At 38.3% G+C, this 27,579-nt stretch overlaps 1 protein-coding gene across 8 annotated transcripts in view; it reads left to right on the top strand.

Moving 5' to 3' along the window:
• Nucleotides 1-27,579, top strand: part of GRIA4 (glutamate ionotropic receptor AMPA type subunit 4) — a 215,581-nt gene that overhangs the window by 45,227 nt on the left and 142,775 nt on the right. For all 8 annotated transcript variants that reach the window (XR_004981264.2, XM_036393816.1, XM_036393727.1 and 5 more), the window contains exon 3: nt 25,959-26,198. Coding sequence is in view for 7 of the 8 variants with exons in the window: in XM_036393816.1 (XP_036249709.1) it covers nt 25,959-26,198 (240 nt within the window). In the remaining variant the exon portion in view is untranslated. The remainder of the gene's footprint in view (nt 1-25,958; nt 26,199-27,579) is intronic.

Below are 27,579 nucleotides of genomic sequence, written 5' to 3'. Positions count from 1 at the left end.
CAATTCCTGGAGGAAACAGAAGAGCTCTCTTTTGCCATGGTGAGTTGGGCAGATAGTATGAAATCATGAGTTAGGGTGATTTATAGAACTGAATAAATTGAGACAGGCCATCACTGAAGAAGCAGCTTTGCTGTGAGTCACCTATGCAAGACTATTACCTAACAGTGTGTGAACATGCAAAATTGGGGGAAAAAAACAGAAAAAAGAGGCAGCTTCAAGAGAAATCAGTGAATATGGGTAGACAACAGCATTTGACTGAGCAAAAAAAAAAAATACTGTTCTCACTGTTTTCCAGTTTCTCAGCTCGTGGTAAATTAACATGTCAATCGGTTTGAATTTACAACAACTGAAAATCAGACCTTCAATACTGAAACAAAGTAGCATACATAAAATCAGCAGAAAGGCCCAATAAATAACTTATTTGACCTTTATATATTATTTATAAAGGGCTATGCATGCAAGGCACTAAGCATATTCCATTTTCAATAACCAGCCTGCAGCAGATCCCATAAAAGCATTGCTTCAGTCTCACATGGAAGGAAGCCAGGTTTATCAGGGAGTTTACCTCAGGCAGTGGGATATGATGACTTCTGCTGCCCTATTGACATGAACCAGCTGTGTAGTGATACCCAAAAGAAGATTTTAAATAAATAAATGCAAAAAGTATGCCTGCATGGCACTGGTGGCAAAACAATGACCAAAAAAACCCAAAGGATTGGAGTTCTCTGATAGAAATTAATTTAAATATGGTTTGTGTTTAAGAATTTCTAAGATTAAAGAAAAATGAAAACCGTAACCTTAAGTCAGATGAACGTGAAGTTGAGAATTATACAGGGGTGCTAGTGAAGAATGAACCTGCTAGGAAAATTATTGTGGGTCAAACAATTATTTATGAAATGTACCACATTTATACCAACAAGCAAGAGCAAGTGGAAGCTGTTGCAGTTGTGAAGTCCCTCACATGAAAAGAGTTTACAGTCACAGTCAGGATTTGCAGGATTCTGCAATGGGTTATTTAGGTACAGATTCCCCAGTGCTTAATGGGCTGAGATCTGAGACTGCTTTGGATCAATCAGAAGTCTGGTGCCAGAAGCTATGACTCTAGCACATGTAATTTTAAATGAAGGTTTGGAAACAAGGAAGAACTTCATAGTTTTGTAGCCCATTCCTTCCCTTAATTTGCAAATATACCTGCTTGCATTTCTCAGATCTGATCCGGCATTTTGTTAAAAAACAAACAAACCAAAAACACAAAAAAAAATTAACTCTCAAAAATCTGTAAAAAAGTCATCAAAGTTTTAATTAATCAATTTAAATAGAGCACATTAACTACTTAGTTTATATCATTAGGGTGCCTAGACAAGATTTTAGTGTGGTGTCTTCTGAACTAAAAATCTGTGTGTCCAGAGTGTTATGGTAGATTGGTTGATTGCAAAGGCTCTTACTTGTAAAAATTAGGTGGGTTAACAGTAGCTCCTCTCTTAGATGATTTGATAGAAATTTCTACTGGTGGAAGAAGGCATTATTCAGCTACAGTCTGTATTTGGCCTTCTTGAGAGTGGCAGAGCATTAATTGCTCATACTTTAAGCTTTGGTAATGCAGAAAATTGTGTACATTGCGGATTAGCTGGATTTCCTACAGAATTGTGTTTCTTGTACAAATTACTTAAAGGTGTGCCTTTTTTCTTTCAAATATTGAAGTGGTTTTTGTCTTCATGAATTCTGTATCTGCTGCAATAGCTCAGTTTAGCTGTTCTGAGAAATCAGTTTTTTACAGTGCACAGATTGGATGTTCCAGTGTATTTTGGAAGGTTGAACTTGATGATCTCAGACATCTTTTCCAGCCCTTATCATTCTATGATGTCCTGTTGGTGTTGGCTTCCCCCCACCTCGTGAAACTTTCTGTGTGTTCAGCTTGAAGTTCAGTGTGTCTGAGGCAGCAGAGCTTCCGCCTTTGGGGCAGTTAATCTACACATTGGAATGGCTGGATTGATTCTTCATACTAATCTTAAGTCATGCATTACATCTGTCCTGCTTGAGTGTGCAAGTTGTGCAAGCCAAAGTATCTTTTCTATCCTTCTTTTTATTTGCAGACTATTACTTTTCTATCCTTTAGGAATGTTTCTTCTGATCTCTTTGAGGAAGCAAATTTAAAATTATTTTTTCTTTGGAATCTTCTTTCTCCCCTTTGCTTCTCTCCTGTATGTGTTTATATTGTTTGAGGTTTCTTTTTTAAAGAATTAAAAGACTCTCATAAAGAGTGTCATTGGCTGACCTTGGTTAAGGGCCACCTTAACAATTACTGCTGTGGACAATGCAGACATGATTGTGGGAAAATTAATTAGGCAGATTTTCCCAGGGTCAGCTGCAGTCGTTCCCTCCTGAGTCCTTCACCTTGACTGCAGGGCTCAGCCATGATGTGTGGTGGGGCCCTCAGAGGCAGCCCTGGCCTTCCTCACTGTGCAGCTCTCCTGGCCAGTGCCTGGGTGCTGACACGCACACAAAGAGACACAATTCAGTGAAAACATCCAAAGAAAAGTTCTTCCCAATCCCAAGTACGTTTCCTCCATTCTGTTTTCTAATACTTTTGCGCTAAAGCTTTTTTCCTTTGTGGATATGTGCATGAAAGCTTAGTGTCTTGTTTTATATATATAAATTTTATAATTTTCAAATTATACTATTTAATTCCTAAGATGCTGCTGCTTCTTGCATAAGTTTCCCCCCGACCCCCCCGCCCTGCTGGTTGTTACCTCAATTTTTTTCCCCTCCCACAATCAACTGTTAATTGGGGTTTACTGCTCTGTATTTATCAGCATTACTCTGCCTTTTGGTGGCCTGCTAGAGCTTCCCCATAGTTGCTGTTTAGTATCAGAGGGCAGTCTGTGGCACTGGACCCCTTCACTTCTTCCTCTTCCAATGTGCTTTGTGCACGAATCTGGTTGATGCCCGAATCCTTGCCCAAACCTTGCCTCTTTTACGCTTTTGGACAGCATTACCAATTCCAGCTTGCTTCTTACAATGCTTGTCCACTGCTTTCAGGAGTAAATGTGCTTTTCTTCTTAGTTTTCTTTTATTGTTTTCCATGGGCAAAATTGTTTCCATAAGCCTCTGACATTTGGTTGTACACTGGCACAGCCATACTACCTTTACCTTAGCTTACTTTACATTTTGTTAGGTCTTACTTTACACTTCTGTTAGGTCTATATTGGTATCTCAGAGTTTTTTCCATACATACACATGTAGCATTTATTACATATATTTTGTAAATTAATATGATATTTTATAATTTCCTCTCCTTAAACATTTAGCCACCATTATAAATGGTTTAATAGCTTTCCCAGACTCTCACTGTACTCTTGATTGAAAATTATGTTTTTCTTGCTATATTAGCTATCCTATATCATGATGGTTTCAAACTTCTTATCTTTCAAAGCTACAGATGACTTAATTATTGGAGTCTTCTGTTGATAGAATAACTGAGATTGAACATGGGAATATTTAGACTCTGAAGCTGAGGTTTTTAGTGGAGCTAGTTAAACATTTCTGATCTGAGAAAAGCTTGACATCATAAATGATGCTAAAATATATTTGTCAAATTCATCTCTGGACAGCCTGTAAGCTGAACACTGAGCTGTGTACGTGTGGTTTAACTTAGTGAAATGTTATCTTCTAAAGAATGAAAAATATTACCGCTGCAGGGCTGTGAAATTTTATCAAAAGTATAAAAAATATAACCGCTCAGGTTTAACAAAATCTGAATCACTGAAGCTTAATTGCAGAACAACTGGTATTTTCTGAAATCCAAGTCAACTATTTTTGTCTTACAAAATTATGACTTCCTGTCCTTTTAAAACTACTACCTATTTTGATGTGCTTGTTTCAACTCTTGGCAGTGATGAAGGTGTATGTATTATTCATGATCCTTGAATGTCAGGTGTATTTCCAGTTGCTCTCAAAGTTAGACTGTTCATTTCATGACAGGTTTTTTTGAGTAGCACTAGTGTCAGGTATGACCAAGCCATATGTTAAAACATCCTCCTTCTGCTTTGCTCTTAGACATTTATAGAAATAATGAAGATCAAATAGTTTTATTATATGGCATATCCTTACATATCTTTGGAATATATTAAGATGGAAAATCAAAACCACTGTTCCTCCACTGCTCCTTCTTCCCTCTGCCCTAGCAGCAGCTCTTGTAATCATCCTGTTTAGAAGGCCAGGGGAAATGTTTTTTTCCATTATGAGAATTGTGGTCTGACCAGAGTGCTCTGTTTCAAGTGAGAGTGAAAAATTGTCTGAAAAAGGAAATTAATAAGAATGGAGAGTTCTGAAACAAAATTTTCTGAGTCAGTTTAAAAAATGAATTAGTTTAATCTTATTTGAAATATATTTATTTGTTTAGATTTTACTGGTGAAAGAGTCTTCAGGTAGTTGTGAGTAGATGTCAAAGACCTATACATTTATAGAAATTGTATTTTCCTAATAATATTCCTGTTTAGATGTCAGAAAAAGAGTTTTTTTTATCACACTCTACACCATGATATTACTCTTGTGGCTCTTTTACTGAAATTAGAACCATTAGTTCTCATTAGATATTTTTATTGTTTTGAAATTATTTGGTAGTCCTTGGTTTTTGACATGTGGGATCTCAAGAGATGAACAGATGAAAATTAGAGAAAGGTCAGTAATTAATCATCTCTGCAATTAAAAATACTTCCTGCTGTCTATGAAATCCAACCCAGAAAAATGTCACAATTTCTAATAACTTTTCTCTTGTGTTAAATACAAAAACCAAAAGTAATTATGGGAAAAAATAATTTGGCTGTGTGCATGCACACATGTAACTACCTTTTTTTATTTCATTGTTTGCATACTGTATCATTCTGTTTTGTCCCTATTATAAATCTAAAAAATGTGCATCATGTAGTAGATGTAATTTAAAGACAATAGCCTTGCAAAAATAATATATTTTATCATTGCCTATGTGATTCAGTACAGCAAGGAGAAAAATTGGCAGCATTTTGGATAAGAGAGAGCCCTCTTTCAGGGACTGCTTACGGCATATCTCACTAGCTGCTTGATTTCCTGATTGCTCAGCATTTTGCAGAAGATTAGAGTTACACTAAAAGCAAAGTTATGTGGTTTTGACAAATTATTCACTATTTCTTTGCTGCAAGGCTAGTGCAGAAAACAACTTGCACTTTCCTCATTTGGCACAGAGGAGCTTTTAGGTGAAGCCAGGCGATAACCTCGCTTCACCCGGCCAGGCGAGCGTAAACCAAAACACTGCTCAGTGCTGAAGTGTCACAGCCTCAGTGTCAGGCAAAATGTAAGCACCAGGAGGAGGCTGAAGTGCTGGTGTTTCCCTCAGTAGCCATCAGCTCCTTGCTTTGTCTCTAAGGAGAAGCATCCCTGTCCATCACACGCTCTGGGATGAGTTGCTCAGTGCTGTGACTGCCTCCCCTTCCCAGGTACCCTGTGTAATAGGAGTGAGGCGGCTGTGCAAGTGGGAGGGAACAGCAATGAGGATGATGCTTCATCCAGCTTGGAGGTGTCACCAAGGTTAACCCATCCTACACCCTGCACCAAAACCACTTCCATAAGAACAAGGTGTGTCACTGCCATAGGAGACAACCTCCTGAAATGAACACAAGGCCTAATATGTGGACTGGAGCCACTCCTTAGGGAAGCCTGCCGCCTCCCTGGGGACCAGGTTGAAGATAGAAGAGAAAGCCTCCTAACCTGGATATGGCCCTCCGATTCTCAGATAATTATTGATTTATCAGGTAGGCAGTGTTGAAGTTGCACCAAGAAGTCCAGTGGCAATCAATCATCCCTTGGGATGACAGGTCAAGGGATGAGGAGCACAAGCCATATTCTCTATCCATCCAGTTGCAGGGAATGATGACAGAAAAAATGGGAAGAGCCAACAGATTCTCTTAATTGTGTGTATTGATATAAAGAATATCTTTGTATGAATTGTATGCATTGATAAGGAATATCACTGTTTGATATTCCTTAAATGTTAAATTGAAATATATTTCAAAGACCTGTATCTATTTTTTTTCACAATCTTTCCCCTATTTTCAGGGTATGGATCACTTATAAATTGTGTCCTCTGTCTAAATAGCCTGCTTATTTTGTTAATAAGTTGGATCTCCTATGCCTGTGTAGGAACTGATTTCCACAGGTGCTCTGTTCAGCTATGGTCTGCCACTTACTTCCTTGAGGAAATGCAAAAAGATAGGACAGTAAATGGAGAATAGTAGAACAGGAGGAAATATGACCTCTAAAGAGCAAGGCCTTTGCACTATTCTGACATGTCTAGACCTATGCCTTAGGCTGTGTACAGTGTCAAATAATCAAATTGTGTTGTTTAAAATACTCATTGATATATGTTGTTTTATTTTCTGATGCTGTGGGATGACTTCAGGCTAGATTTTGCCCTTGTGTGTGCAGAAGCAGTTTTTACTGACTTTGAGGCAAGGTGACTCCACACAGAAGAGGGATATTGTCTCTCAGCCTTTATGGCAATGCAATTATTTAATCAATTGGAGCTGTATTTTTGCGACACCTCATAGTGCACCAAATCCATAATAAATGATCAGTCTGGATTTCTGGAGTTACTAAGTGATTTGGAATAAAACATGATCCTCAGTGTGTTAATAACATTTTGTCATGGGCTTGTGCATGCATGAATGGGTGTGACTTTCTTTATGTTTCTACAGTTGCCTTACTCATGATGCAAATTTGTATTGGGTTAGAGCAATATAATTATTAAGTGCAAATATGATTATGTTTTAAATGTGTATTTTCAGACACATATGTACATTTGTGTTCATTGACATTACCATTGATAAGCCTTGGTGTTAAGGTTTTAGGTTGGGGTTTTTTTCTAGTAGCTGTGCTGACTTTGACCATAGTAGTTACTTACTGTTTGCAATATGCAATGAAAATGGTGACATTTTCAGGTAAAATTTATAAGAGGGCCTGCTAACCAATACATTATCCTGAGCTGTGTGAAAAGGGCCAGAGACAGATCAGTAGATCAGAGTATTACTCACCTTGAGCACCAGCCATGTGAGGAGAGGCTGAGGGCCCTGGTCTTGTTCAGTCTGGAGCAGAGATGGCTTTGGGGAAGACCCGAGAGCAGCCCCCAGTGCCTGTGGGAGATCCTCCAGGAGATGGAGCTGGGCTCAGTGAACTGAGGCTGGGTGAGAAGCTGAGACAGTGAAAGTAAAGTGAATCAAGAGAGGTTCAGACTGAATATTTTTTTAGGATGCCCCTGTGAAGGCAGGCAGTGGAACAGAACAAGCAGATACATTGTGCTGGTTTTGTCTTTAGGGATTTTCAACCTTGGCTAGGTGAAGCCCTGAGAATATGGGCTGACCTCAGAGCTGACCTCCTGTGAGCAGGAGGATGGACCAGAGACCTTCTGAGGTCACTCCCAGTCTGAACTATCCTGTGATCCTGTTCCTGCCCTCCAGACAGGTTGCTTGAAACCTGTCTATCTCTATTTGCTTTTTCTGAGTTTTGATCTCAGTTAAGCTCAAGGATAAAAAGTACCATGGTAAGGAAATCCTGTGAGATTGTGCTGAGTTTGAAAGTCCTGAGGTCAGAACATTATGACAAGGAACATGATGCTGGAGGAGATTCCTTTGACTCTCCAGTATGGTCCTCTCTATTCTCACAGGCCACCAGCTGGCAGGACATCCCTCTTCTTCAGTCTAGAATAAAGGAGAGAAGAAAATTAGGCAGCTGGTTTGGTTAAACTATCTCTTGATCATAACATAGGAAGAATTAGCCAGCAAGTCTGGCTCTGAAGTAGATGATCCAAGCATTGAAAATCAAGATTGTACAAGGATTGGATTTTTTTTTTATCTCCTCAGTGTGGTTTCAACAAGACATACCTTAAACCCAGCTGAACCTGGAAGAAAGTTTAATGACCCTACCTAGATTATGTTTCATCTTAAGTAATAGAGTAACTAATGCGTCTCTTTCTTTTGTGAGTAGGTATAGAAGCCTAACTATTGTGGAAATGCTAAAAAATAGGCTAAGAAAGAGACTATAGAGAAAATCGAGTTTTTAAAGGACAAGTTTTCTTTGCTTCTGTGTATTATGCCTTTTTTTCACAACAACCCTTTTACTTCAAATCAAGCTGTGCAAAATATTCTGTATTTTTTTTCATGAAGCTTGAGTAGCATCTATGTTCCTTTGTGTACCCATAAGCAAAACAAATTAATCAGGCAAAGAGTAGTTCGATTTTGCATAATTGTGTAAGAGAAAAACATGCTTTGCTCTTTACATTTTTCCTGACTGATTGTGTTTAGATATATATCAGCATTTCTTTTAAATCTTTGGTTGATTGAAAAGTCATAATCAGCCTGATCAGCATTTTCTAGACTTGAAGAAGTTTATTTTGGCCTGTAATTGCATATTTGTGTAATAAAATCATTGTGGTACCTAACTACTGAGTTTTCTGTATGTTAGAAATGTAAAGATCATAGAACATTTTCAAGACAAATGTAATGGGACTTTTTAAAAAAAAATACATACTGTGGTAGCTGTGTGCTACCAAAAATTCAGTTTTTAATGACAGAGGTACTTACGTTTGTTAGCATATATGCATTAAGAAATGTGTTACAATCTTTGTTCAGGGAAAACTTCCATTTCTGTTAATGAAATTTTGCCTGAAACAGAAGAGTAAGCAAGATAAGTCTCAGAGTGCAAGGAAAAACTTGCTTTATTAGAACTGTTTTGAGTACATCTTTCTGGAACTAATAAAGCTGTGAAAAACCTTTCTTTTTTTTTTTTTTTATCTAATTTTATAACTAAGAAAAAAACATTGAACCTGTTTTTTTCAAATACTCTACTTATGTTGGTTTCTTTTCCCCCGTATGCCTGTAGGCAGTGCCAATCCATTATCCTAAGGCAGCGGTTTGATCCTGCAGAGCACTGTGAAGAAAAGCAGCGTGTAGAGAAGCATTTCTGCACTTGCTGTTTTGTGTGATTGCTTTGGTTCCACATTACCACCGTCACATTTCATCCACCAACTCTTCGGCCACTGTTGATATTTTTTCTCGTTTCTCTTTTCTGTATATAGCAACAGATTGACTGGGAGTTATGAATGAATATATGCTAATTAAGACAATAAAGTAATTTAAAGATACACAAATGTTAATAGGATTTGAAATAAGAGGTAGCTTGAGGCCACTGCTGTAACTAACAGGCCATTTAAAAATTATTAGCATCAGGCCCAGTGGACCAGTAGTAAAGTACAGCTGCCTTTTTAGTAGAGTATCAGAGCTAGCAGCCCCTAGACCCTGAGCTTTACTCCAGTGATCACAGCTGTGAACTGTGCTGAATTAATTTTGCTTATTCCTGCAAATGCCAGCATAGAAGCTACTTGCCTTACATAATGCCTAAGGTGGTATATACAATATTTCATTATTCTTAAAGCAGTCTTTACAGCAAATTGATTTCAATACATCAACAAAGACATGTTCTTGCATACCAGGCTGTTAAATATTTTATTAAATTTCAGTTTTATTTTAATTTTAATTTTACTTAAATTTTAATTTTATTAAATTTCAGTCGGTTTTCATGTACAGAAGAACAGAGTATATTGCTCATTTTGTTGACCAAACAGTTCAGTGAAGTGATGGACTCTGCTCTGCTGAAGTCCAAAAATAAATAGAAAAAAACATAGGTTTCAACTGAGAAGGCTGCAGTTGGAACAGCAAAAGAAGTTTACATAAGGTGATAGCTATTTTAAATCTCTTGTGATAAACATGATTTAAAAAAGCATTTGTAATGGCAAAGCCTGCTTGACAATGTGCCTCCTTTTCCCCCAGACCCCACAGCACCCTTTGGTCCATTCACAGAGATAACAGGGTGCCAGCCAAACAATCTCAGCTCCCTTCTTATCTGTTTTCTTTTCTAAAACTATCACCAGCACATTTGGCCAGCTCTGTAGAAATCCCAATTATAGATAGTCTATTTCAAAATGCCTTTGGATGAAGCCCCATTCCTGCCAAAGATATGAGAGAACAAAATGCGAGGGCTCATGCTCCTGTTTTAAATTAGTGAAATTGTGGATAGACTTGAGATGGTGCCTGAAAACCAGGCATAGAGAAGATAGAATTAGCTGAAAACTCAGAAAGAAATGGAGAGAACTGAACACATATTGTTTTGTCACTGCCTTTTTTTTTTTTGAGCATTTTCGAACTACAAAAATCAGGATCTCTGCCTTCAGAAGATGTATTTTTTGTAAAATGAAGAAAACTCATTGCATGTAGAAAGATGTGAATTGGTGCATAAAACTGAATATTGACAGCTGCTTTAGGCTTGGACCAGCAATGCTCTCTCACTTAAATGGTTTCAAATACATTTTGCCATCTTTTTGTTGCGCTTTACAGAGTATTGTTCTCATTTATAACCTCACAACCTGACAATGTCATAGGAAGAGAGATGGAAACAGCATTTTTGACTGTTGTGCCGAAAGCAGGATGGGAGCCAAAGTATCTGCATTACATTGTGCCTAAGGAGAACAATGGGGAGATAGTTTTTGAGAAGTGGTTTGATTTCTTCAGATTTATGATTTTAAGTCAGTAGGTAGCACTGACATCTTTTTGTGTGGTTGCAAGAAAGATTCTGGTATTACTGTAGTGTAAGACTGCAATAATTAAATTTAGTAACATCGATTTATATTAATGCAAGTTAGCAGTTTTGCTCTTAGAGGAGAATACAAGGTATGCTAAGCAATTTCTGCCTATGAAAGGCAGTGTTGGGTTTCAGGATGGCTACCTGAGTCAAGGGGAGGTAGGTCATGCCAAGCATTCAAAACCTTTACCTCTGTTCTACAGTCTGCTTTTAGTTTGGAAGCCCTTAAGAGCTTCGTTTTTGGGTAAAGACACTATTTTGTTTAATGTTTTACAAGTACAGAGTTACAAAAGAGGTGTTCATTCATAACAGAGAAGTTAGTGGTTTAATGTAGAAGTTGATTATTTCATGTGAAAAATTGTTTTGTGTGTGGTAACAATACTTTATGAGACAGCATAAACATTCTCCTCTCATCAACTGCTAGGCCCTCAGACAACAGTACATTCATTTCCATAAGTACCTCCTGCCCCAGAATTGAAATGAAATAAACTCTCCATGTAAACTAAACATGGAGAAATATGTAAGACAAATATGTTAGACACAAAGTGATGTACTTTATTAGACTTATCTGCATACTTCTTTTAGAGACATCTAAGCTAGTATCTGTCTCTTGATTTATGTGTTTAAAACAAGCAGCAGAATAGAAAAATACAGAATAGAAAAATTTATCCACAGAAACAGAGAACATGCATACATATTGTGATATGTAGACAGGTATGCTCGGGCATGTATTAAACTTCTTTTCTTAAGTCTTGTTTTAGCTGAAAAGAGTTCTTTAGAAAGTATAACCCATTCATGGCATTTGGCACTGAAAACTGCCTTTCATATCAAACAGTTGGAGCTTGGAGTCATTAAACAGAGTGCATGGCCACAATATATTTTGCACTCAGGTCTGATGAGACTGGTCTTCCATTTAGAATGGAAGCTGAATGACTTTCACTGTAAATACTCTTGGTCAAAGGGTTCATCCATATTTTATTTTTAGAAAAGTAATTCCTTCTTCTCATTACTTTAGTTATTATGTGAGACCTTTAGCTGTTGAAAAATGTATTTTATACATAAGTTGAAACATTAGTTTTTTTAGAGAAATTAAAAACAGCTTGGTGGCAAAAATGGAAGGCAGTAGAACATGCATTTCCAATCATCCATACCAAGCATTTGGTTTTAAAATCACCCATTTGTACTGTGGCTGATTTCCGCTGGCATAATCATGAGAGTCTAAGAAGAGCCCCTCATCAATTGAGTAGAGAAGAAACTGCAAGGCATAGTGGGAGAAAATGGGCAGAGGGCAGGGAGCTAGCTTGGAGTTTCTTAAATTTTGGACTTCTGACCCTCTACAGACAGTAATTCCGTAATGTCATTTTGATCAGATGTGTCCACAGTAGGCAGAGTCTACATCTGAAAAAAAATTCCTTAGCTATGATTACTGCATTATCTGTGGGAAACAGGGAAGCTAAAAGATGCTGGAAAAACATCAGTGCAGTGAGATGGTTGAAACAACAAGGCGACATGAAGGACCAAGTAAAAGTACAGAAAACACAATCTGTTTGAGTGTTCAGCATCATCAGATGTCTGAAGGAACCGTGATTTCCAGATGTGTATAGTCACCCAAACAGCCTAAGATCAAATTTCTAGAGAGAAAATCTCTTGGTATGGTTTTGGTTATGTGAAGTTAAGAGTAAAATGCCTGGGATTTTTGAGTCAGTATGAAGTATAGAATGATAAAAGAAATCTCAGAGAATCCTTGCTGAACAGGCCACTGATGGACATTAAGGGTATCTACAGTCATCCTACTGATTCTTTGAAAATGTTTTACTCATTACTTCAATTATATGAAGAACTTAAATGTTAGCATTTTGGTTTTCAGAAAACTGCTTTTTAGAAAACTCAGAAGAGCTAATTGAAATAGCTATTGGAAATTAAAATAGGAGTTTGAGTGAAAACTTACAAACTCCTTGGCTTTCACTTCTCTATCCTTCCAGGTACCATTAAGGCAGTTCATTAGATTGTGAAGTATTTTTTAGATGTACATGGCAAAGTAAATTTCACATTATTTTTAAAATTTATTTACTCTTCAGAACACACTTGCACTATCACAGTATAAAATTCATGGGAGCCTGGAAATCTCTTATCCACTGTAAGTAAAACGTCCTCAAATGTGGGTAGACTAATAAACAATTGGCACTTTATATATCTTCATCCCTGAAATGACAGCTCAGAAGATCCTCCTTGACTGGGGAATAGCTTCAGAAGAACCTTGTGTACTTTTTCAACAACTGCTGTCCTGCCTATACCTGGTCACAGGCTGCAGAAGGCAGCAGTAGAATTTTTCTAGATCCTCTGAAGTTCTGTCTCTCATCAAGTTGTATGTAATCTCATGATGAGATAGCACGTTCCATTTATCCAGCAGAAACACTGGTTTCAAGTAGTGCTTCCTACGATCAAGAAGAAGTAAGGGAAAGATAAACAGATTTTTTCAAAAGCATTCAGAAACTTTTTGTATGTAAATCCAAGTTACGAGGACTAAAAAAATTACTGAAAATGCTTTTTTTCAAGTTAAAGTATGTGAAATTAGATACTAGTGGTTATTAACCCATGGGAAATTGGGGGAAAAAAACAGGTAAGATTTTCATCACACTTATCCTCTTAACATGAAAATTGTTTTCAGAAATTAAAAACCATGTTTTCTGGATCTTTAAATGATACTCAGATTTAAGAGTGGCCAAGGAAGCAGTATTTTATTTAATGTTATTTAATCAACATCATGTGATGAACGTCTTTTAATCTTATTGAGGCCAAAAGGAATCCATGGCTTCACTGATTCTAAATAGTAAATAGCAAAGTGGGAAAAATTTTTTAAGATTATATCTTTGCACAATAGCATGAATCAAAGTCAACAATGATTTAAGTTGCTAGTGAGGGAACCCCTGATGATGTGAAATCAGTTACTGAGGAGAGAAAGTAGAACCTCAGCCCCATCTGGGCCAACATATTCAAAAGCCTGGACTGGACAGAGATCATTGCTCCTCAGGGGACAAGCTGCGGTGGCTGGAAGATCAAGGTGGAAGAATAAGAATTTGAGAAACACTCACCAACAAAAAACAATAGAGTTATAGTGATGGATCAAGTGACATCACTCCCCTAAAGACAGACTTTATTTCTTAATATAAAACTACAAACCGGACAAAAAATAACATCTTTGGCCAAGTATAAATGAAAATTATGCTGGAATGAATCCTCACAGCTGGACCAAGTTAGTTACATCTTTCATGATTACCTGCCTGCTATATCTTCCTTTGCCAATTCTTTCAGTGATCTGGGGAGATATTTCCTAAGCCAGAGGGAGCAGTTAAATGTCTAGTCCCCTTTTAAAGTCACATGGAAGTACCAAGCTTCCCCAATACTTTAAAAAATGCTGTACTTGAGCTTCCTCAAATTAAAGCAGCGTTGATTTTTTTTTCCGATTCAGTAAAATTAGAACACAACATTTGACATAAAGAAGAAACATTGGTTCAAAATGTGAGTTACAGACTCACAGCTAGAAAGACCTCTAAGACCAGAAGTCTAACCTTCTCTGAAGAGACATGAAAACCAGTACATTAGGAAAATGTGCTTTCAAGAGAAAATGCAGGCTATGATGTAGGATGCTCTGGCATGTGCTCTCATTAGAAGATGATGAATAACATTGGAGCCATCCTCGCCCCCATGCCCCCCCAGTTTAATGGAATTATAGAATCATATGGGTCGTAAAAAGACCTCTGAGTTCCTAAACATAACATGCCATGTCCACTTCTAAACATGTCCCAAAAGTGCCACATCTGCATGTTTTCTGAACACTTTCAGGTATGGTGATCTAACCACTTTGTGGGCAGCCTGTTCCAATGCTTGACCCTCTTTTTAGTAAAAAATTTTTCTAATCTCCAGTCTCAACCTCCCCTGGCACAACTTTCCATTTCCTCTTGTTCTGTCACTTGTTGCCTGGCAGAAGAGGCTGACCCCACCTGGCTGCACCCTCCTGTCAGGCAGCTGCAGAGAGTGATGAGGTCCCCCTGAGCCTCCTTTTCTCCAGGCTGAACACCCCCAGCTCCCTCAGCTGCTCCTCACAGCACTTGTGCTCCAGAGCCTTCCCCAGCTCCGCTGCCCTTCCCTGGACACGCTCCAGCCCCTCAATGTCTCTCTTGCACTGAGGGGCCCAGAACTGAGCACAGCATTTGAGGTAAAAATTATGGTAAAGCCTTCATCAAAACAGTTTAGGTTAAGAGCCAAGTTGTATGGCTTCAACTCACATCTCAAATGAAATACAGTTAATTCCTGTCGATAACAGTTTTGCTGGCAGGAGTATTTCAGAATTAACGTTTATTTCTCCAAAAAGAAGAAAAAAATTGCAGCTATTTTTTTCTGTAGCGTACAAATATTTCTTCTTATGTGTAAGAAAAACCTGTGATTATGTAGCTATGAATAAAAAGCTATTTTTATGTAATTAACTGCATAAGCTACCCTCCCTATTTAAAACTGATGAAACTGATTCTTTTTTTTATTCAGCTCTTTTTCTTCTGGAAAGAAGAAAATGAGCTGGAAAGAAAAATTTCTTTTTAAATATGCCTATTTTTTCCTTTTTCAAGATAAATATTAATAATTTAAAAAAGAGGCTAGCATTGTAGACAAGTGGGCCATCAGAAGATTACTTCTTAAAACAAAACTTTTATTTTTCTTTGCACCATTTCATTAAAATAGAATATGGGGTAAGGTTTTATAAAGTATTAGATTTTGGGGGAAAAACAAGCTGCAAGGTAATTTGTTTTCCCCACAAAGAAATGTTTGGATGAAGTTCAAATTTGAATTGAAAGAAGTAATATGTCTTGAAGTAAATGAATCAATCCAAGAAAGAGAAAAAATGTTTAATCAGAGAAGCAAAAAATGTTTAATCACACAGGCAATCTAGATAAGTTATCAAACATGATTTCTCTAGATATTCATTTAATGAGGATGAGTTTTCCCTCAGCTGGCAAACTTAGGTGATAGGATTTTGCAAGAAGATCTCTAACCACTGGGAGTATCAGAGGTGAAATGTTCACCTCAGTTAAGCAACTGGGAATTTTACGATTGATTCCATAAACCAGCTTTTTACTGTAGTCCAATCTAATTTCCATGCAATCTGTTATGCCTCTCTAAGCTTTTATCCTGAAGCAGAAAAAAAAATTCAAAGATGGCTGTATAGACTTTGTCCTTGAGAAAACCTGCCAGTGCCACAGGAAGTTCCTACCACGTTTAACTTTTTAAAAAACTTCTGCAATTCTGAAAAGCTTGGAATTCTCACATGTTACTGGTATTTTTATCAGCTTTTAAAAACAGCCAAAAAAGAACTTCTCTACCAATGTGGATTCTCATTCATGTGACTATGAAAGGTAAATGCTGCATGTGGATTCTCTATGGGAGAGCTTTCAAAAAGAAAGTTTTGGCAGAGTTTGGGATACGCACGTGTATGTGCATTGCCAGGCAGCTATAAATATCAGATCCATGGAGTGCACAGGACAGGAGGACAAAGGCACAAAGACTGGATGATTTATTGTAGAGCTGTAAAGTGCTTTTAAAAATGAGAAAAGATTTGTTAGTGTTCAGCAAATGTGAAATTCATGAGGGGCTTCTATCAAAGAAATTAGCCAAGGCACAGAGGAAAAGGAAATTTTGTAAATAAACCCAATGGAAATTTTTTTCTTGTTCTATAAAAACATTCCATTGGATTTAAATTATATGGAATTATATATTAATGAAAGTAAAATACTTTAGTGGTGCCCAAGTTTTCAGATGGAGGTATTTAAAGATTAAAGCAGTTTCCCTCTCAGAAATTTATAAATGGCCAAGCTACTTTATGTTCTTTATCAAGAAATGAGAGTTGTGAGCACTTTTAAGGAAAATACAGATACATGATCTCTATGTGAGAAATACCTGGAGCCCCTGGCTGCAAGGGATCTGTGTCAGTCATATGAGATGAGCCTCAGAGAAGGGCAGCTCCAAATCACATTGAATCAAGGGATGGAAAGGGAATCAAAAATACAAAGGTATTTTTTCTAAAGTGAGATTGTGTGAAGAGTTTTTAATCTATCTATCTAAATTGTGTCATTTAATTTTGCAGTTAAAAAGAGAAAGGTACCTCTAGTGGATAAATCAGTACACACAATTTATCACCCATTTTAAGATCTGTCTTTGGAATCTATTTTTTTTTTCTATTTCACAGACAGACAATAAAAAGCCCCAGAAATTAAAACCCTTGATTTTTTGATTGTAAGAACCAGGTGAGACAGACTCATCCACTCTCTGTGTGCCCCTGTACATACAAAGACACACATGCTTGTTTCACAGCTTCTGCAATTGGCTTGGAGGAAACTTTAATCAATGTATTAATTTGTGGAGAGAAAACCTTGCCTCCATATGAAGCATGGAGAAGAGTTGGGCAGTTGGACTTACAAGCCAGTCTTGCCTGGTCTCAATGGTCTTTTATTTTGGGCATCTCTCAGGATAACCTTCTAAAGTTAAAGTTCTGTAGCTTAGTGATCTGATATAAGACATTGTACACAAAATACTATATGAAAAAGTTTAAATTTATTTTAAAAGAAGAAAATACTGTGCATGTTAGTTAAGCTCATTCAATTCCATTTTTCCATTCAATAGGCAAGCAATGCACTATCACTTTCTGATATTGTTTCAGGAATTGTCTTTTAGCAGAAATAGTCTTTTAGAGATAATTCACAAAAATGATTTCTGGAAATGTGGCAATTAATTAAAAATGTTGTAAGTTTGTATCTTGTTTTACAGTATGTTCTCACATCTGCAGCTGAACAAACAGAATTGCATTTCCCAAATTACCATTTGATCTACCACATTAAACCAAGGCTTTCATTGTACTTAGGAAGTATTTTTAAATGAGCTGGTAAGTTGCTTAGAAGTGAGTACTAGAAGGAATCCACTGCTGTGAGTAGAAAACACTCATGAATTTTCTGTGTTTGGTTTATCTGGTGTTGAACTCCAGTCAAAAGCTCCTGCACACTTTTTAGTAAGTGCTTCATCTTACACATACAGTCAAACAAAATGACCTTTGGGACAAAGGCTTACGTAGTTTTAGGGTTTCAGAATTCACTGTAGAACTGCAAGAGACAGGTTATATCCACTAGGTATAACATCCATACACATTGGGGTAGCACTCAGAAGCCGCATTGAGACAGCTGGACCATTGTGCTGAACTTTTTACAGATATCTAACAGGAGACTGGCCTTCCTGTCAAGTACTTATAGTCCTCAATAGAACAGACAGTTTAAACCTTGAAAACTGAGACATGGGAATGCAAAGTGACTTGCTCCAGGGGATGAATTTAGTTTCAGAGATTCAGTACCCAACATGCCAGACTTCTCATTATGCAATGTCTTATTATAGAAGGACAAATGTTTGAGAGGAATAAATACTCAAGAGAGTAATGCTTGTGATTCATTGGGGTTTCTTTTGGTTTTTTGGGTTTTTTTTAAAGCTGGAAAGATCATAATGTAGTCTGTTCACCTCAGCCACTAACATGGTGTTAAATTTTAGAGCAATAAGCTGGTTTGGTTAAAGTGTGATATTATTTAACCAAATATTATTATTATTTGGTTAATGCTGTGATATTATTTCTGGTTATAACACTCTAGATATGTTGCTACCTCACATGTGATATATGCCTCCTAAATGCAAGATAATTAATTTGCTTGAAGGAGCTTGTGATCAAAAGACAGAGGTAGATGATGATTTAGAAGGTGCAGGGTCTATAAATAGAACACGAGTAGGGTTTTATTGGATGTTGTTGGATGTATTAACTAAATAATTTGTTAAAAACTCCTTGTTTCCCTTTTGTTAACTCCTTGTTAACCGTATTTAGAGGTATACTATTCTACTCCAAACAATTTTTAAGATAGTAGTAAACTGGTCCTAATACATCTATAATATTTTTAATCTACCCACTTTATGTAACACTGCTTTCTTTTTTATAATCCTGTCTGTCATCTTATATCAGTGATTTAGTTCAGCTCATTAAGTTTGTCTCAGTGTTGGGAATTATTCTTAATGCAAGAGCATAATTTAGTATTAAATCAGCAGTCTCAAGCTCAACTGAGGAAGAGCATATGTGTTTCAAATCTGTACTGGATTTGGGTGCAAGGTAGTTTAAAACTACAGAGGGATGAATTTAGATCATTTGTCTTTTAGTTCCAGAGCTCTAACTAGCTCTGTGTCCTCTTTCCAGGAGGTGGAAGTCAGTGGAGTGATCAGGAGGTGGATCAGAGAGCAGAGAGGAGAAAGAGACTGTTGGGATGATCTGTGCAAAATGAACAGAAAGATCACTGGACATTTTAACAGGAAACACCAATCTCAAAGCTATTTTAGAAATAGTGCTTAGTCTCATCTCCAACCTCACAGTTCTTACGAATAAAGGTTTATAAATCATTAGATCTTCAGAGGTGGTTCATATTTAGATTAAATGATTCTCCCTTCTGTGCTTAATCTCACATGTAGAGCTTGCATCTCCATATGAGTAGGCTGTTCCTCTTGGAAGGAGTTCTTCAGGTCAGAAAAATTTGCACAGTATTTTTTACATCGGTGCTGGCAGGTGCACAGCAGCTGAAGAAAACAGTGTATGTGACTGTGACCCATGAAATCATGGACCACTGATGGCATTTCAGACACACCTCAAATGAAATTTTTCATGGTGGCACAAAAAAATGTGACTCCCTAAATATGCTTTTTAAATGTGTTGCTCTCTGGAGTTTACCAGATCAAAGAAGAGTAGAATAAGCTATGTTGGAAGTGACCCTCAAAGATAATCAAGTCCAAGTCCTGGCTCTGCACAGGACCATCCTCAAGAGTCACACCATGTGCCTGAGAACATTGTCCAAGTGCTCCTTGAACTCTCCTTAGGCTTGCTGCTATGACCACTTCCCTGGGGAGCCTGTTCCAGACCCCAACCACCCTTTAGATGAAGAACCTTTTTCTAATATCCACCCTAGACCTCTCCTGACACAACTTAGGCCATCATTCTGTCAGGTCCTGTCACTGGGCACCACAGAGAAGAGATCAGTGCCTGCCCTTCTTTGGCTGGGGGGAGGGGAATGGAGGGACAGCTTCTGCGAGAAGATGCCGGGGCCACTCCTGTGTCAGACAGAGTTTTCAGCCAGCTGACCTTGTCAGTGATGCTGTGGTACCTCTGGGATAACACATTCAGTAAAGGATGAAAAACACTGCATAGGAGCAGTGAGAGAGAGGAGTGAGAATATGTGAGGGGAACAGCCTGCAGACCCCCAGGTCAGGGCACAAGGAGGGACAGGAGGTGCTCCAGGTGTCAGACCTGAGATTCCCCCACAGCCATGGTACAGCCCATGGGGAGGCAGCTGTGCCCCTGCAGCCCATGGTGATCCATGGGGATGCAGAGATCCACCTGCAGCCTGTGGAGGATCCCATGCCAGCAGGTGGAAGTGCCCTAAATGAAGCTGCAGCCCATGGAGAGTCCACATTGGAGCTGGCTCCTGGCAGGAGCTGTGCTCCAATGGAGAGAGGAGCCCATGCTGGAGCAAGTTCTCTAACAGGAATTGTGGCCTGTGGGGGACCCATGTTGAAGCAGTCTTTTCCTGAAGGACTACTTGGAGTGTGCCAACAAGGTAGCAGTTCTTGAATATCTGCAGCTCATGGCAAGGGCCCATGCTGAAGAAGTTTGCAAAGGACAGTATCTCCTGGGGAGATCCAGGAGAACTGGATCCAGGACATCTGGGCTAGGTGAGCAGCCTGAGGAGGAAGGAGAGTCAGACACAAGTTGTCATTGACCAATCATAATCCCTAAACCCCGTCTGGATGTCCAAAGCATGGGAGAAAGGGAAGAGACAGCAATGAAAGACTGTCCTCATATCTGAAAACTTCCACAATGTAAACTAGTCTTGAGTCTTTCAATTTTTGCGGTTCCAGAAAAGTTTGTGTTTTTATGACAGATCAGTGTGTCTGTCAACATATCGGTAATAGCTAACTGTGCCAGTGCTTCCCACACAAGAGTTGAAAACGTAGGGGAAGGCTTTTACAATGGCCATTCCAGCACCTGTGTCCTGGAACACTCAGGGTCAGTGAGTCATGACTGATGAAGGTTCTATCATGGTACTTTAGTGTTAGGCTGCAGGTCTTCCAGGTTCCTACATATATGGTTCCTACACCTGGTGGCTGTTTGCTGCTGAGCAAAACTAACGTTGGCAGACCAGCTGTACCCTACTTTCTCTCTGTAAACATATTGTTTAGAGGATATAAACTATTTGGGCATAAGTTGGGAATAAGACGTTATTGGAATTTTTTTGATTTTTGTTTTTCAAGATAAGATTTGGGTTTTAAGTGAGGGACATATCTTTAGAGCTGTAGCAGGAACTTTGGAAAGTATTTCCCTTACAGAGAAAGAAGACCCCATGACTTTTCCGTGTGTCTCAGTAAACCCTTCAGTATATGCAGTTTTTGCCATTTTGGTGTTACGATATCATTTCTTAACTGAAGGTCCTGTGGGTCACCTAATCTTTTAAAGTGATTTTACTATCATGTAGTACAAACAGCTAGAATAGAACACATCTAATTCGTATTACAACTACTTCAATAATGCTACCTTGGCAATTTAGGGTACCATGCAATGTTTTTTCTGGAGTCCGTTCCAAGGGGAACAGGCTGGGTGGAGAAAGGATCAAGAGTAGCCCTGGGGGAAAGCCTTGGAGGTGGTGGTAGATGAGAAGCTCAGCATGTCTCAGCAATGAGTACTCACAGCTCAGAAAACCATTGGTATCCTGGGCTGCATCCAAAGCAGCATGGACAGCAGGGCCAGGGAGGGGATTCTGCCCCTCTACTCTGCTCAGATGCCACCTGGAATCTGCCACCTGGAATCCTGCATCCAGGTCTGGGGTCTCCAGCACAACAAGGAGCCAGTTGGAGCCAGTCCAGAGGTGGGACACTTGTTCCTAGGGCTGGAGCACCATTCCTGTGAAGACAGACTGAGAGAACCAGGTTTCAGGCATAATTGCAGCCTTCCAGTACCTGAAGGGAGCCTACAAGGTAGATGGAGAGAGTCTGTTTACAAGAGCATGTAGTGGCAGGACAAGGGGGAATGACATTAAACTTTAAGAGGACAGGTTTAGATTAGATATTAGGAAGAAATTCTTCACTGTGACAGTGGTGAGGCACTGGAAAAGTTTGCCCACAGGGTTTGTGGCCTCCCTGTTCCTGGAGATGTTCAAGACTGGGCAGAATAGGGCCCTGAGCAGCCTGATCTAGTGGCAGGTGCCCACGACAGGGAATATTGGAACTAGATTATCTGTAATGTCTCTTTCAACCCAAACCATGCTGTGATTCTATGAGTCTGACCTCCACATTAATCTCATCTTTGGTGAGACCAATAGCATTGCAAAATCTGCAGGAGAAAATAGTATGTGAAATACAGATAGTAAGTTGTCAGCTATAAAGAGGTATCTGGTTTAAAGACAAATTATTGTTCAATATTTTTCAAAATTTGCTCATAAAACTGTATTTGTCACTGCTTTGTATTTATGAGGCAAAAAGTCTTGAACAAAATTTTCTTAGAATGCTAGTATGCAACTGTTTTACCAAGCATAATTTAGTTAATTTTTAATAAGTAAAATGCCTTTAGAAGTGTAAGAGAACTGGAAAAAGAATTGGCAAATTCAGGTAGTCATGTTTGCCGGGAGGCATTTTCTGAGAACAGTAGTGAGTTGGAATGCAAATCCTCGTGGCTTTGCTGATTTTGTGGTCGCTGATGATTACTGTAAAATTGATTCAGGAGTGTTGCAGCATCTCTGCATATGTTTAAGCTTCATCTCCATAGTGTCACAGGCATTTTTCCTCTCTGTGGGTTTCATACTGAGTAAGAAAAAAGTCTCATAACCCTAATCTTAGCATTTTTTCTTATCAAGGAGCAAAGAAGGACACTCTTCAGTGATTTTCCTGTCTTGATCTCAAGTATAATAGCACAAGTTTTCTTGGATTGGCTATTTCAGGACTTTAATGGTATTCAGATAATGTTTTATCATATTTGGATTTAGACTGGGGCAAAGATAGTTTGCTTTGAACATGAAGAATTATTATTCTGTTACTCTAAGTACTTCAGGGTCGTATTATGTTATTTAATGAAATTTCAAGTTTGACTTTTTTCTCCATCCTGAGAATGAATTTGAGCTTTAACTCCTCTAAGTGTACCATTTCACAGCTTGTCATTGATTTCTTGAATTTTTCATCATGTGGATTCCTACTGTAAGGACCATGAGTTACAAAAAGTACTCTGTGCCCCGTAAAACTGCAAAGAAGTACAACAGCAATGAGCCTTAGGAAGAATTTTGTCTAAACAAGAAACATATAAAGTAACTACCTCTTACATGAGGGTTGTGTTCAATTATTTCAGTTGTCAGAGTTAATTGAACTGTGTTTAAAAATAGAGAAAGCCTGCCATATTTTCACAGAAATCCTTGTAAAATATGAAGAAATCCCTTTGCAGAGGAAAGTAACATACAGGACGGGACTCAATGAATGATTATAGAAGGAAGATATGAGAAACAACTGTTTGGAAAGGATTATTAATAAGAAAGATTATGTTTAAAAAAAAAGTGATATAAAGGACATTTGCTGCAGAAATGAAAGCTTAAGTTAGAGCTTCCACGGAAAAATGACACTTTTAAAGAACATTAAAATAACAGTAGAAGTTCATTTACATATTTTAATAAAAATACAGGAAATAGGAAAATAAGCAAAGCTGTTCTATATTGGTGATGTAACAGAAAAGCAGGAAAATCTAGCTGGGGATTTAAAACTAAGAGATATTTTACATCCACGAGAATGTTGATCTTAAAAGAGGTGTGATGACTAATGGGAACAGAGAAGTCACATCTTTCTTCCCTGGTTCTTCAAGAACTGGTTTACTGAAGGGCGGATGCAATAACAAGTGCCTCTGACTAGAGCTGTAATGGGTATGATCAGTGAAGTTATAGAACAGATTTTGATGGAAAGAAAGCTTTAAAATATGGATATAGATTGAAAATGGCATAAAATGCAACCAGAAGTTACTAAGGTAGACAGTATAGGATTGATCTCTATCTTCCAGTTGCCAAGAGAATGTAATAAAATAGACATGGTCTTAAGAGAACTGATTTCTGGAAATGGAGACAAACAGAGTCAAAAGGCAAGCATGAAACTGTGGAGAAGATGGCAAAAAATTTTGGTAGAAGAGGAGGTACCAGGCTGGAGAAGAACAATTACAGGAGAAAGATCTTAACTGTCTAATTTTACAATAGACACAGAGATAAAAAGTCAAGGTACCAATATGGAATTTGCTGGAGAGGCAGATAAGTGCATCAAGCAGAGCAGACTAACACTGTAAGCAGAGAAGTAAATAATTTTAAAGGAGTTCAGAACTATGTGGGGCATGATGGAAAACAAATAAGAGTGACTGATGAAAACACTCTGCTATAAGCAGAAACTCATCATTTGCAAATGGCCCAGAAGGAAGAAGAAGCAGACTTTTAATCCCTACATGATCATCAGCCATCACTGAGGTTCAGATTTTAGAAAAGCACAGTGTCATCTTAGGATATGTCAGAAAAGATACTGTATGGTTGAGATGGGGAAATGATGTAAAAAAAAAAAAAGCAGGAAACCTTTAACTGAAATTCTCAACATGTCAGTCATCTGTGTTCAAGCCAGATGCAATGGAGCTAGGAAAGCAGAGAGCAATGCTCCCTGTGATGATTAGTAGAATGACAAGCCAATCATTTGAGGGGTCTATGGGAATCTGTTTTGTGTGGTCCAGCAAAAAAAAATGCTAAGAGGGTTTGTAAGAGATGTGTATATTGAAGGTGAACTTATTGAAGGTGAACTGAAGGAAGAAAGCTTTTGAAAAAGCTCTATTTATGTAAAATCTGACTTTAAAAATCATTAGGATGGGAGCCATAACAGTGGAGGAGAACATAAAATCACAAAACTGCCCTCAAGTCTCTTACTCCAGTTCTGGCATCAGAACTGGGTAAATCACCCAAGTCTCGGGAGAAAAATGCACAATTTTTTCAGCTCTTTATGCAATAAATGTAATATGAAAAAGTTAAAGCTGGAGTGGTTTGAATTTGGTAAGGGTGTACATTGTTCCCTGAGTGTGCTGCATGTGCAGAATGACTGTGAACTCCCAGCTAGTGGGAGGGTGCCTTGAGTTTTGCTATGTTTAGGCAACATGTAAGAATGGACTCTGAGAAGAGGGCATCTGGAACAGGAGAGCATGGGAAATAGTGAGAGGAAAGCATAGAAAATATGATGATCCCCTAACTGACTGTTCCTTTCTCCATTTTCTGTGTGTCTGGGAGAGGTAACACCATTAATGATCACACAATTTCTAATAACTTGGTTTGTGCTTCAAAAAATGGGATGTTTTTCATTAGACTCTTTATGAATTGATAAGAATGCAGTAGATGCTCAAGAAAATACCCATATGCTTCCTTTTTTGTGCAGAGATCAGTGAAGTCCTTACCCAGTATGATGAAATCAATAGAAGTCTCTCCCTGTGTGTTCAGTGAGTTCAAGAGCAAATCAAAACTCAGAATATATGTTCAGGTCATTTGTTTTCTGGTTTCCAGTTAGCACAGAGTAGAAATAAAAGGGTTGGGACAAAAGTCAGATCACATTGATTTACTATATTTTACTTAAACTGCCCTCTTAAAGTCAAGGATATTATTCATGAAGCAGGTTTTACTCAATGTCTCTAGAAGTGTTTTAATGTACCACAAGGGCTTCCTGTTTAAAAGGGAGCAAAGGTTCTACATCATAACAATTCAAAATGTCCAAATTTCACTTACAAGGTCAGTGACATTTTTTGATAATTTTCACATTTTAGAATGTGAACATTTTTCAGTTCAAGGTAATGGAAATGCTCAGTGCCTGATACTATGCAGAGCTATGGCTAAAACAGTATATGTTGATTTTTTTCACTGGTATTCAAAAACACATGTTACTTATCTTACATTTTGTTTTAGAGTAAAACCACTATGGATGCTTTAGTGTTCTATGAACAGGATCAGAAAGTCACAAAATGTTATTTAGTGATTTATTAATTTATTGGTTTCCATAATAAAACATGAAAATTGAGTGTAACTGCACAAGCAGAATTGCAAATCTTCAAATTAGAAATTTGAGGATGTTGGAATGTGTAAGCACTTGTCTACATATTTTGTCACTAAAACTCTGTTTGTTTACTTGTTTGTCTCTTTCAGTTTGCTCCCAGTATTCTAGAGGAGTTTTTGCCATTTTTGGACTGTATGATAAGAGATCAGTACATACCTTGACCTCATTCTGCAGCGCCTTGCACATCTCGCTGATCACGCCGAGTTTCCCCACGGAGGGCGAGAGCCAGTTCGTGCTGCAGCTGCGGCCGTCCCTGCGGGGAGCCCTCCTGAGCTTGCTGGATCACTACGAATGGAACCGCTTCGTTTTCCTCTACGACACAGATCGAGGTAAGCTGGGACCCAGCTTTCTTCTCTGCATCGTTCTAATCACTTTTGCAAGGGCTGTGGAACTTTCATGTCCCATTGAGAGCTTGGGGAGCCAAAGTTTAGAGGGCCTTTGAGGTGAAATACCTCTAACTGAGTAGCTGTGTGGCTGAAGGAAGAGCTCCTTAGTCTGCAAAAATTGGGTATTGGATTCACATAGAATGTAATCGACCAGCCAAAGCCTGTGCTTTAAGCCTAGAATACTAAAATCTTTAAACCAATGGTAGTGAAACAAAAATACAGTTCAATAAGCAGAATGTTACAGCTCTGTTCTCTCTTCGGTTCACTTTGTAAGTGACAGCAGTACAAAGTAGAGAGGAACAGCCTCTTTTCTGCATCTGCACTGCTGTAAGCTGAGGTGAGAGTGAGCCTGTGGGGCTTGGAAGCTTTGGAAGGTCAAGGCAGAGAAGGGCTCTGCCCTCAGGCTGTGCCAGAGTAGTGGAGGTCAGAGGCAATGCTTGCAAGGCACAAGGTATGCACAGGCAGAGGGAGGAGGTGCTGCTGCAGCCCATCTTCTGCTCCTTGCAGCTGGGGTTACCTCTGTGATGGACTACACTTTCAAAAATACATAGTTAATTGCAGAACTGGTGTACTTTCTATCCACAGTCTCCATTCCACATCCCAGTGCATCTCAGAACTGTTTAAGTGATAAAAAACTGCAAGTGCATCACTGTACGTCACCTCTCAGTGAGGAACTGAGAGGTAAAAGCTGTTCTCTGAGTTGTGTGCTCATTCTGCTGGCAAAGTCTTAGTTTGTGGAAGAGGACTGAGCCAGCATTGCTGAGCTTCTGCGAAAGAGGCGAGATTTTTATGCTGGTGCCTTGCTTTTGGGGGGGAACGAACAGCATAGCTGTAGTTAAATAATTATTTTACTACAGCTGTTTCAATATAGTTCCCCATGTGGACAGTCTATTCCAGAATTAAAGTGGCTTTATTCCAGTATAATTACTCTACAGAAGAAATAGGAAATTACACAGACCTAACTAAATCTGTTTAATTACTTGATTATGGCTATAGAAGTTAATTTTCTCCTATATACAAGCACTACATTTTAGTGGGTTTTTACCTTGATATGCTGCCTAAATACCTGAATTTGAATCAAAATGAATAATGGAAGAAAAGGAAAGAATTGTTATAGTTTCATAATTGTTTGTTTGTTTTTTTAACTAAATATTTTTTTAATGTTTGCTGGACCCATAGAGGAAGTTCTGGGAAGCATTATAGAATGTATTAGGTAATGGGAAAGAGAAAACTATAGCAGAATTTTAAAGTATTTCTACTCAACATATCGTCATGAGTAACAAGAAAACAAGTATGTCATTATTGATGTGGTCTTTCAAATTCA

Source organism: Molothrus ater, chromosome 2, assembly GCF_012460135.2.
Source record: "Molothrus ater isolate BHLD 08-10-18 breed brown headed cowbird chromosome 2, BPBGC_Mater_1.1, whole genome shotgun sequence".
In the NCBI taxonomy this organism is placed as follows: Eukaryota; Metazoa; Chordata; class Aves; order Passeriformes; family Icteridae; genus Molothrus; species Molothrus ater.
The sequence above is the reverse complement of the archived record's forward strand: the minus strand, read 5'-3'. Positions and strand labels throughout refer to the sequence as shown.